Below are 17,195 nucleotides of genomic sequence, written 5' to 3'. Positions count from 1 at the left end.
GGGAGGCCTGAGGGCGCGCGAGCGTCGACGCGCGTCACGAAACGTCCCACGCCGCGCGACACAGTGACGCAGAAGAAGACTGGATAGATTGTGAGGATAGGGGAGGGAGAGAATGAGTAAACAAGAGGACGAGATGCAGAGAAAGATGCGGATTACCTCACATCTCACATGTCTGACTGGATGATTCGCTCTATTGTGGCGGGAACAATAACGGTCGCCGCGCGTGGCGGGTTTAAAACCCCAGAGGCGCGCGGACGGAGTGCAATCTTCGCGGGAGACTGTAACCGTCAGAGAGGTACATGATCTAGAGTTTATGTTATTAACTGGTTTGAAACTTATTACACTTACTTTATTAGATGTTTTATACATAAAAAAGACAATCCGTGACTTTTTGTGGAAATCTTAATGCGTTTGCTCATCTTGCAATGTTTTGATCATAGTTGTGTTTTAATCGTTGAGTTGATGTAAACAAAAGACTGGTTTGTTCTGTGTGTTCATTTGTAATGCATTTAATGGCTCATTTCGTGAGATTCGTTATGAATGGCTCTCTTATTTGTCCTCTGAATGAGTAGTTTGTGTGTTGGCAGCGTGCAGGCTCGAGTTTGAAATGTGCTGATCCAGTTTGTGCTGCGCACACGATTCGCATTGAAAACGCTCGTATGCATATTATTATAAACTGATGAAGCTTGATTGATCGGCTCGATTCGAGCCAAATGCTGATGCCACTAAACTGCTATTGTTCACATGCTGTGAAAACTTGTCTATTTATAAAAAGTTTATGGCACCTTTTCTAATACTGTTTTACTTTAAAATAATTGATCTCTCCAAAAGTGGCATCAGTAATATAGAGATCTTAAGACAACTTTAGATATCTTTATCTTTAGATAAGTATTTTAAGAAGCAAAATAAAAGGTGGATAAAAGTTTTTTTTATATGCTATTGTTGGAATTTAATGATAAAATTTTAAATACTTGTTAACATCGTATTATATTGTATCATTTAAAAATATATATATATTCTAATTATTTTAATCTATATCAAGCTTTGGTTTCATGTATATGTTGTGCAGTTATGTAAAAAAATACATAAAGTTAATTGCTTGTATGATGATTGATAGATTGTTGTTGTTATGTTGTTAAAGTTATTTTATTTATCAAATTGTTTATTAATATACTTTTTATTGTTTACTAATTTACATTTTATTGTATACATTATTGTTTTATATTTATTATACAAATGTACGTTTAATTTATCCTATAATTTTTTATAATAATAATTTAGATTTTTGTTTATTAATATATGAATTAACTTATATATTTTAAAAATGTTAAATGTAATTTTCTTATTATTTATTATTAATAATTATGTTAATTTACCTTTTATATTATTAATAATAATAATATGAAACATTTATTTATAATAGTCATTTGCATTTTAATTTATATTATTATTGAAATGTATATTTATGATAAAATATAAATTGAATTTATCATAATGCATTATTATTATTTTACATTTAGATTGGTTTATTAATATATTAACATTCTTATTTATTTTTTATCATTGTTGCTTATATTGTATTTTTTTTTATTAAACTTAAATGTAATTGTCCTATTAATTATTAGTAGTAGTAATATGTTAATTTAACTATTCTATTATTAATAATACTAATATTAATAATTGACCTTTTTATTTGTTTATTTTATATATTCATTCGCATTTTATATTATTAGTATTTATATGTTGTATATTTATTATAAAAATATAAGTTTAATTGATCCCATAGTAATCATATATACATTTTTCATTTTATTTTAGAGAATATATTTTATATTTATTATTAAAATTTTAAATGTAATTTTCCAATAATTTATTATTATTATTAATTTTTATTATTATTGAAAACCTGAAATAATCGAATTATATTATGTATGTTTTAAAGTGTTTATCAGAAGAGGAATGAATAAGATGAACAATATTTTCGAAGAAAATAGAGAGAAAATGTGGTGTTTGCCAAATGTTGCTATGCAGTTGCTAGGTGTGACGAGGAGTCAGCAGAAGTGGGATCCATGTGCGGCTTTATTGTAGACAGTAGGAGAACAACAGGCAGAGGTAAACCACCAGCAACAGAGATATCAAAGGCAAGGCAGAAACGTAACAATACGACAGGCAATGGATCAGGGCAGGCAGCAGGAAAACGGTAAATCCAGGTAAGCAGGCAGAAGATCAGATGTGCAGGCAGCAATACGGGAATACAAGGTAAACGGTCCAAGATCAAACACAAGAGATCAATATACTAGGAATAACGCTCAGAATTGTCTGCAATGGCAAGAACAAGACTTTGTAGTGAGTGTGTTTCTGACAAAAATAATCCATGGGATGGGGATCAGGTGTGATAGTAAATCAGCACCAGGCACGGAATGATGGGAAACGTAGTCCGAGTCAATCCTGACGTGAGGAGGTGATCGACGCCGGGGTCTTCCACGAGGGCGAGGGGCAGGTCTATCCGGATGGGTCCTATGGAAGTCGGCAATGAGAGATGGGTCCAAAATGTCATCTGATTTGACCCAAGACCGCTCCTGTGGACCATACCCCTCCCAGTCCACGAGGTATTGAAGTAGTCAGCCCCGGCATCTGGAGTCCAGGAGTTCATGCACTTGATAAGCCTCCTCGCCATCCCTGATGATAGTCACTGGCCTCACCTAGATCCTCCTCTCCTCTCGAACCACAGCGGGTTTGAGCAGAGACACATGAAAGGTGGGTGAGACACAGTAATTGGAAGGAAGAGCCAAACGGTATGAGACTGGACTAATCTGTATGATTATTTTGAAGGGACCCACGTATCTGTGACTGAGTTTTTGGCTGGGTAACCGGAGTCGAAGGTCTCGAGTAGAGCCAGACCCATTTTCCAGGGCGATAATCAGGATGAAGATGGCAGGAGCGGTCGGCCTGTTCCTTCTGGCTCCTCACCGCCCTTTGAAGATGCACATGTGTTTTGTTCCAGACGTTCTCACTCCTCTGCAGCCAATCATTTACCGCTGGTAGCTCGGAAGGTTCTCCCGACTACGGGAATAGAGGGCGTTGATAGCCCAGGAAAGCATTGAAAAGGGGTTAATCCAGTGGAGGGTTTTCTGAGTGAATTTTGTGCATAGTCTTCCCAGAGCAGATAACGATTCCAGTTAGGACTGTCGCGATAACCGCAATATCGCAGTACCGCGCTACTGACAAGCCAACCCAGAGGAATTCAAGTAACCGCGATATTCACGTCTTTTCTTTTTTCATAAGGCGAAACCCTTCTTGTTTTGAACTTCGTGCATGTGTATTGAATGTTAAATAAGTTAATAATGATAATAAGACGTGGTGATCATGGTTTTATCATGGTGATTTGTACAGAGGCTTCGTGGATTTGCACGTAAGCCTAAACAGACTGTGAATGAGAGAGATCGACTGAGCGCGTGCGATTACCTGCGTCTGTCTTTGAGGTCAAGTCATACTCGTGAAAAGGTTGCCGTGTCCAAGGAAAGTTAAATATTTGTCCTGTCATCCTTTTAACGTTTAAAATAAAGGCTATTTACCATGAATGGCATCAGCGACAGCGCTGGTCAGCATCCACAGCGCGAGGAACTCGCGGGAAACAAAACTCAGTGAGTCACGCATTGAATCAATGCCATTTGTCTCTATTAAGTGAAGCTTCAGTGTTACCCATGCGACGCATTGCTGGTCAGCTGAGCCTTGAAAAGTGGAGCTCAAAGTTAAAAATAATTAACCTTGTTTCATTACTATCTTTTAATGAATCAATCAGCGTTTTTGAACGTGTTGTTGAATGAATGGTTTAATGAATCACTCAAAGACAGTCCGTTGCCGTAACAACTGCGCGCTGAGTGACAGGCTTTCAATGCGCAGATACGCTGTTTAGATTCGGTTTATTTTATTTTTTTACAGTCTATGGTCTATTGGTTACTGAAAATGTACTCGTTTTTGTGCATGCTGACCACATCATGACACTTATTTATATAGCAACAAATAAATCCAAATAAATTAATAAATGTGGTAAAACCGAGCCACTCAAAATTACCGCAAGGGAAAATCCTTCACCGCGACAGCCCTAATTCCAGTCTGTTTGGTTACGGTGACATCTAGGATGTCATCTCCGGTGACGGTAGGATCTGAGGTAACGGGTAAGTTCTTGGTTGATTAGACTGAGGGTGGTGGTAACCCAAGGTCAGACTGATATTGATATTGAGCTTCTGGAAGAATGCGGCCCACAAACGAGAAGTAAACTGAGGTCCTCGATCGGAGACGACGTCTTCCGGAAGACCATAGAATCGGAGCACATAATTACACAGAGTTTCTGCTGTTTCAAGGGCCGAGGGGAATTTGGGTAGGGGAATGAGGCGACATGATTCTTGGATTTGTCTTTTTAATTTATGATCAGTTAAGAGTTTATGGGTAATGTAGGGTGGAGGATACCCATAACTTTTCTCCTGTTTAATGGTTAGTTAGGGATTGAGGGAAGATATATGTTGTTTTGTTTTGTTTTCTGATTTGTATAGGTAAGTTAGTGCTATCCCCTTTTAAGTAGAGGTATTTTTGTTTTCTTTTGAGTTGGGCCCTCCTCCCGAGGTAATACTTTTATTTTGGATTTATTTGTAATGTGTTCCTTTACTTTATATTACTATTTTCTTTTCTAACTCCTGCAAGGTTGTAAATAAAAGGCAGATATGCCATTTCAAACCGAAACTTGTCTTGTTACTTTGTGCATCTGGGACTGGAGAGTTGGAGATCCTCAAAGTCTCTCCACTGTTTGTTCGTCATTCCCTATTGTATCCCTAGACTAAGGGGAGATGTAACATCAGATATTCTAGGTTTCGATGATCATAATACCAGGAAGGGATATTTGCTTCCCTCCAACCAGTGCTGCTATTGCTCAAACGCTGCCTTCATGGCCAGAAGTTCCCGATTTCCAACGTCATAATTTTGTCCAGCAGATTTGAGTTTCCGTGAGTAATATGTGCAAGGGAAGAGTTTGGGCAGGTTGCCTGTGCTGGATGCGTCTGCCTCTACAATAAACACACGTTCAGGGTCAGGATGATGTAAGATAGGGGCTGTGGTGAAGCATTCCTTTAACTCTTGGAAGGATTTTTAAATTTATCCAAATTGACAGAGTGTGTTAAAGATATAAAAGATTGGATGACGCGCAATTTTCTTTTATTAAATCCAGACAAGACGGAGGTACTAATCATCGGTTCAAAAAACCGCCCACAAAACCTCTCACAATACAACTTTAACATAGTAGGATGTCCTGTTACTTTATCCTCTACAGTAAAAGACCTGGCTGTTATACTAGATTGCAACCTGTCTTTTGAAAATCATATTTCATATGTTACAAGAACAGCCTTTTTCCACCTTAGAAACATTGCTAAGCTACGTAACATGCTATCAGTTTCTGATGCAGAAAAGTTAGTTCATGCATTCATGACCTCGAGACTAGATTACTGTAATGCTTTATTAGCCGGTTGTCCTGCAACCTCAATAAACAAGCTACAGTTAGTCCAAATTGCCGCCGCTAGAGTTCTTACTAGATCAAGAAAATATGATCATATAACACAGATTTGATCATCACTACATTGGTTACCTATAAAGTTCCGTATTAATTACAAGGTATTGCTACTGACTTATAAAGCCCTAAACGGCTTAGCTCCAGTCTATTTAACGGACCTTCTATCGCCCTATAATCCATCGCGCTCTTTAAGATCACTAAATTCGAGGCTTTTGGTCATACCTAGGATATCCAGATCCACCAAAGGAGGGAGAGCATTTTCACATTTAGCTCCTAAACTCTGGAATAGCCTTCCGGATACTGTTCGTTGCTCAGACTCGCTCTCCCAGTTTAAAACTAGATTAAAGACGCATCTCTTCAGCCAGGCATTCATATAATACTTTTAATCTTACAGTAAAATCCGACCTCTAGTTCATAAACGGCAGAGGAGAACTGGCCCCCGACTGAGCCTGGGTTCTCCCAAGGTTTTTTTTTCTCCATTAGGTCACCTGATGGAGTTTTTCGGTTCCTTGCCACTGTTGCCTTTGGCTTGCTCAGTTGGGGATATTTAATTTAATTAATCAATCAACAATACTATTGATCAGCATTACCAAACGTGGACGTTTTCCACTAGAAACAAACATTGATGTATTATTTTAATTTAATACTGTGAAGCTGCTTTGATACAATCTGTATTGTGAAAAGCGCTATATAAATAAACTTGACTTGACTTGACTTGATTTTTCTGAAGCTGATGACCATGATAGACGATGTCCTCCCCTCTTAAGCATGGAAGTTAGAGGTGTTGCAATGATGCTGAAGTTTCTGATTAAGCATCTGTAAAAGTTGGCGAAACCTAAGAACCGCTGTAACTCCTAACAGTAGTTGGTTGAGGCCACCCCAAGTCTGCATTCACTTTGCTGTCGTCCATGGTGACACCCTCGTAACTGATGATGTATCCGAGGAACGAAATTGAGGTTTGGTGGAACTCACACTTCTCTGCCTTGGCATAAATGTTCAATGAGGCATTGCAGAACGGTTCAGATATGGTGAGTGTGATCTTCCAGGGTGTTGGAGTAAACGAGGATATCGTCTATATACACAATGACCCACTGATACATCACTGATGAAGGCTTGGAAGACAGAAGGACTATTGACCAGCCCGAAAGGCATAACTGAATATTCATAGTGGCCCGTGGCCGTGGAAAAAGTCTTCCACTCATCTCCTTCACAGATTCTTATCAGGTTGTATGCGCAGTGTAAGTCGAGTTTTGTGAAATACTTGGCAGTGCGAAGTTGCTCCAGAGCTGCAGGAACTAACGGCAGTGGGTAACGAAATTTGACAGTAATTCCAATAAGGCCTCGGTAGTCAATACAAGGTCGCAGCCCACCATCCTTTTTACTCACAAAGAAAAACCCTGCTGATGCGGGAGAAGTGGATGTTTGGAGGAACCCCTTTGCCATTTCTTCCTTGATATAGTTTTTCATAGCCTCTGATTCGTGTTGTGACAAGGGAAAATCCTGCCCTTGGGAGGAGTGGTACCTGGAAGCAGGTCTATGGCGCAGTCACCAGCATACCTGTCAACTAGGGGTGTAACGATTCATCAACTACATCGATGTATCGATTTATATTCCTATGATCCAACTACATCGATCTGTGCTCGGCAAGTTGGCCTTCCGGACGACATTTATCGATCTAATATCGTTATAAAAGGCAATGAATCGATTGTATCGATACTAGGAAATAACGCATTGGATTTAAACACGTCAGACTTTATATGGATGTTTTTTCTTAGCACTTTTAATGATAAAGGCGTTGAACGTTACTCGATTCAGTCTGCCTATCTGTGACGTCATCGCCATGCGTGACGCGCCAGCAGTACCGCGACAACAGTCAAGCAGCGCAAAGTCTCTCACTTCAGAAAAACGGACTTTCCTGTCCTCTCAGCCGCTATACTGCGGTAGCGCGCACTCTTCAATTGCACGCGCAAATGCGCCGGCGCGCGCGCTGTATCACTTCACTAAAGCGCAAAAGAAATACGAGCATGCAACGTCGTAAATTAGTAAGTTAAGTTCTTCTAAGTACACTGTAAAAAGTGAATAGTTGGATCAACTTAAAAAATTACTTCAATTGGTAACACCTAAAGAAATTAAGTTTTCTCAACTTAAATTATCTCATTTTATTGTGAAAAACGTGATAATTTAAGTTGAGAAAACTTAATTTCTTTAGGTGTTACCAATTGAAGTAATTTTTTAAGTTGATCCAACTATTCACTTTTGTATTGTGTATCACCATGGTAGCCTAATTGTTGTTGTTTCCATAACAAAATGCCACTTACTGGTTATTTTGTATATTTTTATATGACTGTGGTGGCTCATACCAAGACTGTATTAACAAAAACTAGTTTGGGACTGCTATATAGCTTAACCTCACAGTGCCTACTGTTTATCAGTATTTGTCATATTCTTACAATTTTTTTTGTATGTTAAGTAAAGGGGGACAGAACTTGTGTGTCAACAATTTTTGTGTAAACAAATGTATTATAATAGGCCTTTAATTCCTAAAAAGGTGGGTCGCGGCTTGATGACCATGGGGAAATGTGGCCAAACTATTCAAAACATCATTCAGTGTTGTGATAATCGTAATTAATCACAATTACAATATCAAGGGAATAATCGACAATTATGATTTTTGTCATAATCGTGCAGTCCTACTTTATTCAAATAAAATGTGAATGCATTTGACCATAATTGTTGTTTATATCCATAATTAATTGATACCTGATTCCCATACAAGAATTTTTGGCTAAAAAGTCACTGAATCGATTTCAAGGCACTGAATCGTTTCGGATCGTATCGTTCTAAATGAACCAATATCGTCCTTGAATCGTATCGACAACCACGAATCGCGATACGAATCGAATCGTTGTTAAAACGAATCGTTACACCCCTACTGTCAACACTTCCGTTTTTCCCGGGTTTCTCCCGTTTTTTAAGCCCTATCTCCCAGACCCCTCCCGGTTTGTTATTTCTCCCGGGAAACCCCCGTAATTTGCATGGCCCAAACTCCTTTTTGAATAATCGGACCAATATGTTTGTCTAATGTTGACTAGTTGCCAGATCTTGTATTAAATGCATTATATTCACACAATCCACACACCATATACAATTTCAACCCGTTTGTCACCTCAACCTGGCAACCTATAACTCAGTTGCGGAAGGTTTAACCCGAAAGCGAGCCGATAGACATGGCAGGTGTTTTCATTTATGGGTATTGCATTGTAAAAAATACACTTAACACCTGTATTCTCATCTCCAACCTCCCTCCGTCACTGTGTACGTTGCCATACGTCTTAGCTTTCCCAGAAACACTTGCACTAACTTCAAGCATAACAATTACAATGGTGGATTACATCGTCTTTCTGCAAATGTTTCTCCTGGCTTTGCGATCCTATATTAGGGTCAGAAGAAGACGTTTAGAACACATTTGTGCTGCTCGTCGGGATTACTATAGACGGAGGTTACGTTCGAGAAGAAGTTCAACAATAACCCCGCCCCCAGCCCCTGACGTAAGCATGACGTGGTAAAAGAACGGTTCTAGTCCAGCAAAGAGTTGGTGCCACTATGGAACCAATTTTCCTGGCCGAGAACTGGTTCGCGAGTAGGCACCGGCACCGGCTCCGTAGCGGCACTAGCACTGCCTTGGTGGAAAAGGGGTATAGGAGATCCTTGTACCCTAGAACAAGACTTCGTAGTGAGTGTGTGTGTGTGTGTGTGTGACATAAATAGCCCATGGGATGGGGATCAGGTGTGAGGGTAATCAGCACCATGCACGGAATGATGGGAAATGTAGTCCGAGTCAAAGTTAGTACCCCGATGAGGGAGCCCTCTGGAGGGAGCCACAGAGGCTTGATTTGACACTAGGGGTTTTTGCTGGTGATTTAAGGAATCTATCAAGGAAACTTTAAGCCTGAGTGTCAGAGGTTTGATTGACTGCATTAACGCTATAGCGAGTGGTTAACCGTGTGTGTTTAACGTGTGTGTTTGTGCAGGACGCTCTCATTGATGGTGTTCACTCTGGTAGGCGGGGCCTCACTGTGTGGTGTGGTGGCCCTCGTGCTCCTCATCATCTCCACAGCAACAGACTATTGGATGCAGTATCGCTACTCAGGGAACGCAGCCAATCATGGCCTCTGGAGGTTCTGCATCAATCGCAAGTGCCACGCCCACACGCTCACCGTGGGTGAGGACAGTCAGCCGCATCACAGCCGCTTGTGCAGATACACTACAGGGCACTTGCAAAAATTACAATTCTATATATATATGTATATATATATATGTATATATATATATGTATGTATATATATATGTATATACAGTACAGGTCAAAATTTTGGAAACATTTTTTATATTTTTGAAAGAAGTCTCTAATGCTTATCAAGGCTGCGTTTATTTGTTCAAAAATAGAGAAAAAAAACAGTAATATTGTGAAATATTATTACAACTTAAAATAATAGTTGAATATACTTTAAATTATCATTTATTTCTGTGAAAGGTAAAAAGTTAAAAAAAAACCTGCATTTAATCAAAAAAAATAATAATTCTAATAATATAAATCTTCTTTACTATCACTTTTTATCAATTTAACACATCCTTGCTGAATAAAAGTATTGATTTATTTCAAAAAAAGAAAGAAAAAAATTACTGACTAGTGTATATTGTTGTTACAAAAGATTTCTATTTTTAAAATATTTGCTTTTTTTTTATTATTTTAATTTTAATTTTAATTTATTTTTATTCATCAAAGTATCCTAAAAAAGTATCACAGGTTATGAAAAATATTAAGCAGCAGAACTGTTTCCAACTTTGATAATGAATCATCATATTAGAGTGATTTCTAAAGGACTGGTGTAATGATCCTGAAAATTCAGCTCTGCATCACAGAAATAAATTATAATTTAAAGTATAATAAATTGAAAACCAATTATTTTAAATTGTAATAATATATCACAATATACATTTTTTTTCTGTATTTTTGATCAAATAAATGCAGGCTTGATGAGCAGAAGAAACTTCTTTCAAAAATATTAAAAATAGTAATGTTTCCAAACTTTTGACCTTTACTATATAAATATATATAAAAAAAATTTTTTTTTATCCTTATCCTTCTGGGTTGGCCGAAATGTCTATTTTATTGTTCAAAAATATAATTTCATGTCATGTTCTATGAAAATGAAAATATAAAATATAAAAAAATAAACAAAAAAGTCTATCTGATTATATCAGTATTGGAAGAATTATTTTTTTTATATTTAAATTTTTTTTTTCAAAACTTACTTTCATGTTCCTTGACAATAACAAAAAAGACATACTTTTTAGTAATCTTTATCTATCTGGGTTGGGCGATATTGGTAAGAGAATATGTTATTATTTTATTATTATATAATTTGATTAATTTTCTTTTTAAAAACAATTTTTATTCAGTTTCTATGACGATGCACAAGAATACTAAACAATCCATCATACATTAATTGTTAGCAGTTTATAGATTCCTGCAGGACCTCGAGTATCCCAGAATGCCCTGAACCTGTTAGTGTGTAAAGTGTGTGTTTCCGCCCCGCAGCATTCTGGGACGCCACGCGGGCCTTCATGCTGCTGTCGCTGCTGGGCTGTTTCGCCGGAGTGCTTCTGAGCATCACTGCGTCTAAACGAGGCCGAAGCAAACGAGTGCGGGCCGGAGGAATCGCTCTGCTTGTGTCCGGTGACCAGACACTACAACACTCATTAAAGATGACATTTCATTCAGTTAAAACCCTCTTCCTTCCCTCGCGGGTCAACATGACCCGAAGCCCTAAAATTATACTTCATTTTTTTGGTCCAGAAAGCTTGTTTTATTTAATTTTGATAATATTTTTTTCTATTTTTAATGCAATTTTATTAACCGTTAAATTACTAGATTTAATCAATAAATAATAAATAAGTAGTCATTTAGTCATTTAAGCACATTCTTTTAACTTTAATTAAAAATAACTCACAATTTCATGCATAACCCTAATTCAGCTCAAAATATCTTACATTGGGTGTCTTTGCTGAACTTGTGTGGGGAAAAAACCCAAAAAAAACATGATATTTCATGACTCTAGAAAGTCAGTTCACTTCAGTATGCATTCAGATACACATGTAGACATTATAAAATGGAAAAGTTTTAGCATTTTTAGTTAGAATTTTGAGCATTTTTAGGTTTTTCTTTGTGTACTGAAGCATCCCATTCATTACTTAGGGGGTCAAATTGACCCACGAGGGAAGGATTTGTTACTTTTTTAAATAAAAAAATTTGAAGAAAAGAAATTCCGGGTCAAAATGACCTGAGGGAAGGATGAGGGTTAAACTAAACGTTTTAGACACTGATTCTGTGATGGCAGGTGTGATTGACAGCCGTGACGTGTCGTTTGGCAGTGATGTCATTGCTGTTTTCCCGCAGGAATTCTCGCGCTCTTGGCTCTGGCGATCTACACCGGGATGACCGTCAACTTCTTCGGAAAGCGCTACATCGGCTGGAGGTTCTCATGGTCTTATATTCTGGGATGGATCGGCACTATACTGGCTCTGGCAGCAGGTCAAATATCCATGTGCACAAATGCTTTTTGAAAATCCAATTTAAAGAATAGATTTTTTTTTTAAATATTCAAATAAAATTTTTCACTTTTTTTTTTTTTTTTTGGCAAAATAAATAAAAAATAAAAATGTATAATAATGGATAATATAATTAAATTTCTTCTCCTTTAAATTAGTCATAGCAAATGCTTATAGGATGGAGTCTAAAAGGTTATGTTTTTTCGGAACAAGACGATTCATTTGATTGAGTGAATGCTTTATTGAATAACGGCCTCTTAGAGTGAAAATTCAAGTGAATCATTGAATCAGAGTTTCATTTGTTTCACTTTAATCGGCTCGTTTTAAAACAACGAGTCGATTCAAACGGTTTAAAACCTTTAGGAATCGATTCATTAAATGAGTCAGTTGAATGAATTGATCTGACCAGCTCAAACCATTTTTGCTACTTAAGTTTACATTTCAAATGCAATTTGTAATAAACATTTGATAAAACATCTCATATTTGTGATTTGAATGGTCAAAATGCATAAAACGTTTTTAGTTGGAAATGGTGTGTAGACCCCCTCAGAGTGATGATGCAAATGAATTGAATTGGTGAATCTACTCAACAGAATCGACTCGTTGATTCAAACGAACCGATTCAGTGAGTCATATGATTCATCGCCAACTACTAATCAGCGTTTTAGTCGTTTTCGCAGATCCGTGTAAACGGGGATCATTTTGACAACATTGACGTCTATGCGAAAAATGCAAAAGACAAACTTTCCCGTTTTTTGGTACATGGTTGTTGTGTAAATCTCTGTGTTCTCTGTATTCCAGGAGTTCTGCAGCTCTGTGCTTATCAGAGAAGCTTCAGTGAAGCGACGCCCGTGAGTGTCTCTGACAGCTGAACCCTGATCATCACAAAACACTGAGCGCCTCAATCCTGGAGGAAAAATAAACTGCGTTTGGACTCTTTCTTGGTGCATGTTTTATTTTTCCAACTGAACTGATGGTGCAACATTTAGTCATTGGCAGGTTAAAAACAGAAGCTTGTCTGTCCAACAGATGGCGTACCGACACAGAACACCCTCTGATGAGCAATACATCTTCAGCACACAGACACTGATCAATGTACAGAAACACATCAGTAAACATCGTTAACAAAGCCTTAAAAAGTAGAACACCCCTGTATTACAGTATAAGTTTAATGAAGTTTATATGCAGCGTTTACACTAAATCTTCATTTTATATCCATTTATACTTGATATTTAAATGTTATAAGCTTAAAGTTTAATATAAAATGTGTATTATGAAATAAAACTAGTGTTAATATGCTTTAATTTAACAAATGTTTGCTAAAATTAGTGTTTGATGAAACTGGCTGATCCTGAAAGTATAAAGATTATTAAAAAATAAATAAAAACTAATAATCATAATAATACATTTGATTTATAATGCGCTTTTCTAAAACCCAAAGCGCTACAGGCAGTAAAAGCAAATAAAATACAGAAGTACAAGAATAATACAAAAATAATCAGAGTACAACACAGTAAAATATTAATCATGACAGTCTATATAAGCAATTTTAAAAAGATGAGTTTTTATCAACTTCTGGAAACTGTCTGATGTGGGAGGATCTCTTACAATAAGAGGAAGTGCATTCCGTAACCTGGGTTCAGCAACAGAGACATCTCTCTCTCATAGATTTGAATCTACAGGGAATCAGTAGACCGAAGGGAACGGGAAGGCGCGTACAGGCTGATTCACATGCAGATATAAGAAAGGGGCTATTGCGTGCATAGCTTTGCATGTTAGTGTGAGAAAAAGAAAATCTGTTTAATGCATTAAAATATTTAACAAATATTTAAAAAATACTGTATGTTGTTTCTACTTTGGAGATTCAATGTGAAAGTATTAAAAATAGTAGGGCTGGTTAACGATTAATTGCATCCAAAATAAAAGTTTGTGTTTACATATAATTATGTTGTATATATAAATACACACATGCATGTATATATTTAAGAACAATTTGTTATTTAAAAAATATTTATATAATATAAAGTATGTATAGGCCTAAACAAACAGTATATGCAAATATTTTTTTAAATAGGCTATATACATGCATGTGTGTATTTATATAATTATATACACATTCAAAAGACAACTGAAAACTCATCTCTTCTGTGAGCACTTAACTTCATAAAATAAAATTAATAATAATAATTTCTTTCCTTTAATCCTCCCTTATCGGGCTTATGGTCCTCTGAACAATGCCTGAACTTCGTATTTTGAGCACTTCTTGCGTTGTTAATTTAGTCTTAAATTGTAAGTCGCTTTGGACAAAAACGTCTGTTAAATAACTAGGCTAAATGTAAATGTACACATATTATGTAAACACAAACATTTATTTTGGATGCGATTAATCGTTACCCAGCACTAAAATATATTACAACTGTAGTGTTAGGTGCGATTAATTACAGTGAAAATGCGATTAACCAATACATTTTTAATCAATTGACAGCATTATCAAAATGTGTTTGAATTAGTGCTAAGTTATCGTGAAACCTTGTTATAATCACATTCATGTTTTTCATTCCTAGTTTTATTCACGCAGCACAATATCCACGATGTTTTGGTGGCAAAGTAATAACTGAAGCAGTCCAAAGCGCAGTTCATACTGGAGACGAACATCGCGAAGTGAACGAAATTATGCGCGAAACTCTGCACGTCACAACTGTACTCATAAGCCTGCGCGATGTATTTAAAGAAAAACCCGAAGTGAACAGGGAAAAAACACACGACGAACACAATCAAGTTCGCCGTGATGATAAACATGCACTGGAGTTTCTCGGCGCGGGATCCGATTTCCAACTGTTTCCTCAACGTGTAAATGACTCTAACGGAGCAAAACAACATGATGAGAAACGGCACGAGGAACCCGACGATGTCCAGCACGAGAATGAACGATAGCGGTAATTCCTCTTTTTTATTCTTCTGAAAGCATTTGATCGTGGTGCTGTTGTTGTTATTCTTCGGATCGTCTACGTGATGAAATGCCGCGCTAAACGAGCACGTGACCAACCAAATGAGCGCACAAACCACCAGAGCGTTCCTACGGGATAAAATATCCCTGGACTTCATGGGATACTTGATGGCCACGTACCGCACCACACTTATCGCGGTCACGGTGAAGATGCTCACGTACATGTTGATGTAATAAACCGACACAAGTACAAAACACAGCTCTTTATTGCTGTGGTCCCAGAGTTTTAAAAATGCCCATGTGTTTTCATAGGACACGAGGCGGATGGGAAGGAGCACCAACACGACGCAGTCTGCGATGGCCATGTTGGTGATGTAGATGTTCATGTAGGTCCAGTCCGCTCTGGGACGCCGGCAGAACATCACTAGGACGTATATGTTTCCCAGGACCCCGAGGATGAAGGTGGGAATCAGTAAGGCGAGCTGAAGATTCTGGATGTTATTGCTAATGTATAGTTTGCAGTTCGACATCTTCAACCTGTGGAAAATTAAAATACACTCTTTATTATTGCACTTCTCAGACAGGAACATAGTGTCGGCCCACATCTGGTAGGCTACATATGGATTCCACGCGTACCCGATCTGCCGACACTATATTGCAGTCTGGGTTTGCATTGCGTTGAGCCAATGTAGTTCATAGTGATATTTAGGATATTTTTGTTTTTTTCTTTATGATAAATACACAGTAAAAAAAAAAACGTTGGGTTCTTTTTTTAACCTAAGCTTTGGGTTACACATATTGGGTCACTATGTTGGGTTGTTTTCCAAAAATGTTGGGTCATTTTTAAAATCGTTGGGTAATTTCTAGTAATAACCCGGCTGTTGGGTTACATATGTTGTATGTACACAATTATGTATATTTACATAAATTCTAGACTCCCCAATATTAGGTTTGTCATACAAATAAACAATCTGTATTTGAAAACAAAGTGTATTTTATTTATTAAAATGTTATAAAAATGAATAGTTAACCTAACTGTTGTGTTACTTTTAACCTAACTGGCTTTTAACCCAATGCATTGGGTTAAAATAACCAACAGTTGGGATACCACCCTGTAGCAACAAATGACCATCTTGTCACTTAGAGGTGTTTGAAGGGCTATATGCCGCGTGGCATTTATCTTCTTTATTTGTCTCAGTTCTGATGCTCGAACACATTCCAATCACCAGTTAGCATGTCCATACATGATCCTGACATTCATCCATACATTCATTACACCTAATGTCTCTTGCTCTCTAGTTACCTATACACCCATACTCCACCCAGTGTTCTCCAGTGGAAGTACAACAGACATTTAAATAGAGCATAATGGCTCTTACACACCCCATAATTGGGTTACTCGTTGGCTTATTTTTAACCCAACATTATTTAGTGAGTAGCTTTTTATCATAAGAGCCATGCCACCAAAATTAATAAAAATGCTTTAAAAAAACAAGATACGGTGCAAAAAAAAAAGTCTCTGTATAAGTTCTTGTTTTTAATATTTAGATATCATACAAGCAACAGTGCTAAAATGATCATGATTTTAACAGTAAAAGACAGAAAGTTTCTGTACTATATACACATTTTTTTACGGTAAATTTCTGGCAACCACAGCTGCCAGTTTTTTCTGTAAATTTAACAGATTTATTTTTACAGTGCACATGTGATATTGATATTGATTTTAAACAGCAATTCAATAAACTAAGTTAATAGGCGGCTTACATCTTAGACACAATATTGTCTGTTTTTTCCTCTAATTCGCTAACGAAAATAATTCCAAGCATTAGAGCCATTACATCTCCGAGCAACACGGTCAGTTTCGTTCGATTTTGAACGAATCATTGTAATGAATGTCATGACCACACACTCACTCACTTCTGCTTTGTCCCTGAATGAATCAGACGCATCGTTAGAGTGAATGATTCAATGACTCACACCTTATGAGGATCATTTGCCGCCACCTACTGGTGGTTTTAGTATAATTTCATTTTAGCTGAGGGACGAAGATTGAATGATGTTTGTGGTTTGGTTTCG

General features: G+C 37.2%; 1 protein-coding gene across 1 annotated transcript; it reads left to right on the top strand.

The window, feature by feature from the left end:
* Positions 1-102: 102 nt before the first annotated feature.
* On the top strand, positions 103-16,099 carry lim2.2 (lens intrinsic membrane protein 2.2). The gene is made up of 6 exons (XM_079891042.1): positions 103-295; positions 9,592-9,782; positions 11,163-11,300; positions 12,021-12,155; positions 12,974-13,023; positions 15,432-16,099. Exons 2-6 carry the CDS (start codon positions 9,605-9,607, stop codon positions 15,495-15,497), a joined length of 567 nt encoding a protein of 188 aa, XP_079747168.1. The 5' UTR covers positions 103-295; positions 9,592-9,604; the 3' UTR covers positions 15,498-16,099.
* The last annotated feature ends 1,096 nt before the right edge of the window (positions 16,100-17,195 follow it).

Source organism: Squalius cephalus, assembly GCF_949319135.1.
Source record: "Squalius cephalus genome assembly, chromosome: 13".
In the NCBI taxonomy this organism is placed as follows: Eukaryota; Metazoa; Chordata; class Actinopteri; order Cypriniformes; family Leuciscidae; genus Squalius; species Squalius cephalus.
The sequence above is the reverse complement of the archived record's forward strand: the minus strand, read 5'-3'. Positions and strand labels throughout refer to the sequence as shown.

Excerpts from the sequence above, each read along its gene's own strand:
- lim2.2 (XM_079891042.1), top strand. The coding sequence starts at position 9,605 with ATGGTGTTCACTCTGGTAGGCGGGGCCTCACTGTGTGGTGTGGTGGCC. Across the intron at positions 11,301-12,020 it reads AATCGCTCTGCTTGTGTCCG|GAATTCTCGCGCTCTTGGCT; the intron begins GTGACCAGACAC and ends GTTTTCCCGCAG. Across the intron at positions 13,024-15,431 it reads GCTTCAGTGAAGCGACGCCC|GACACGAGGCGGATGGGAAG; the intron begins GTGAGTGTCTCT and ends GTGTTTTCATAG.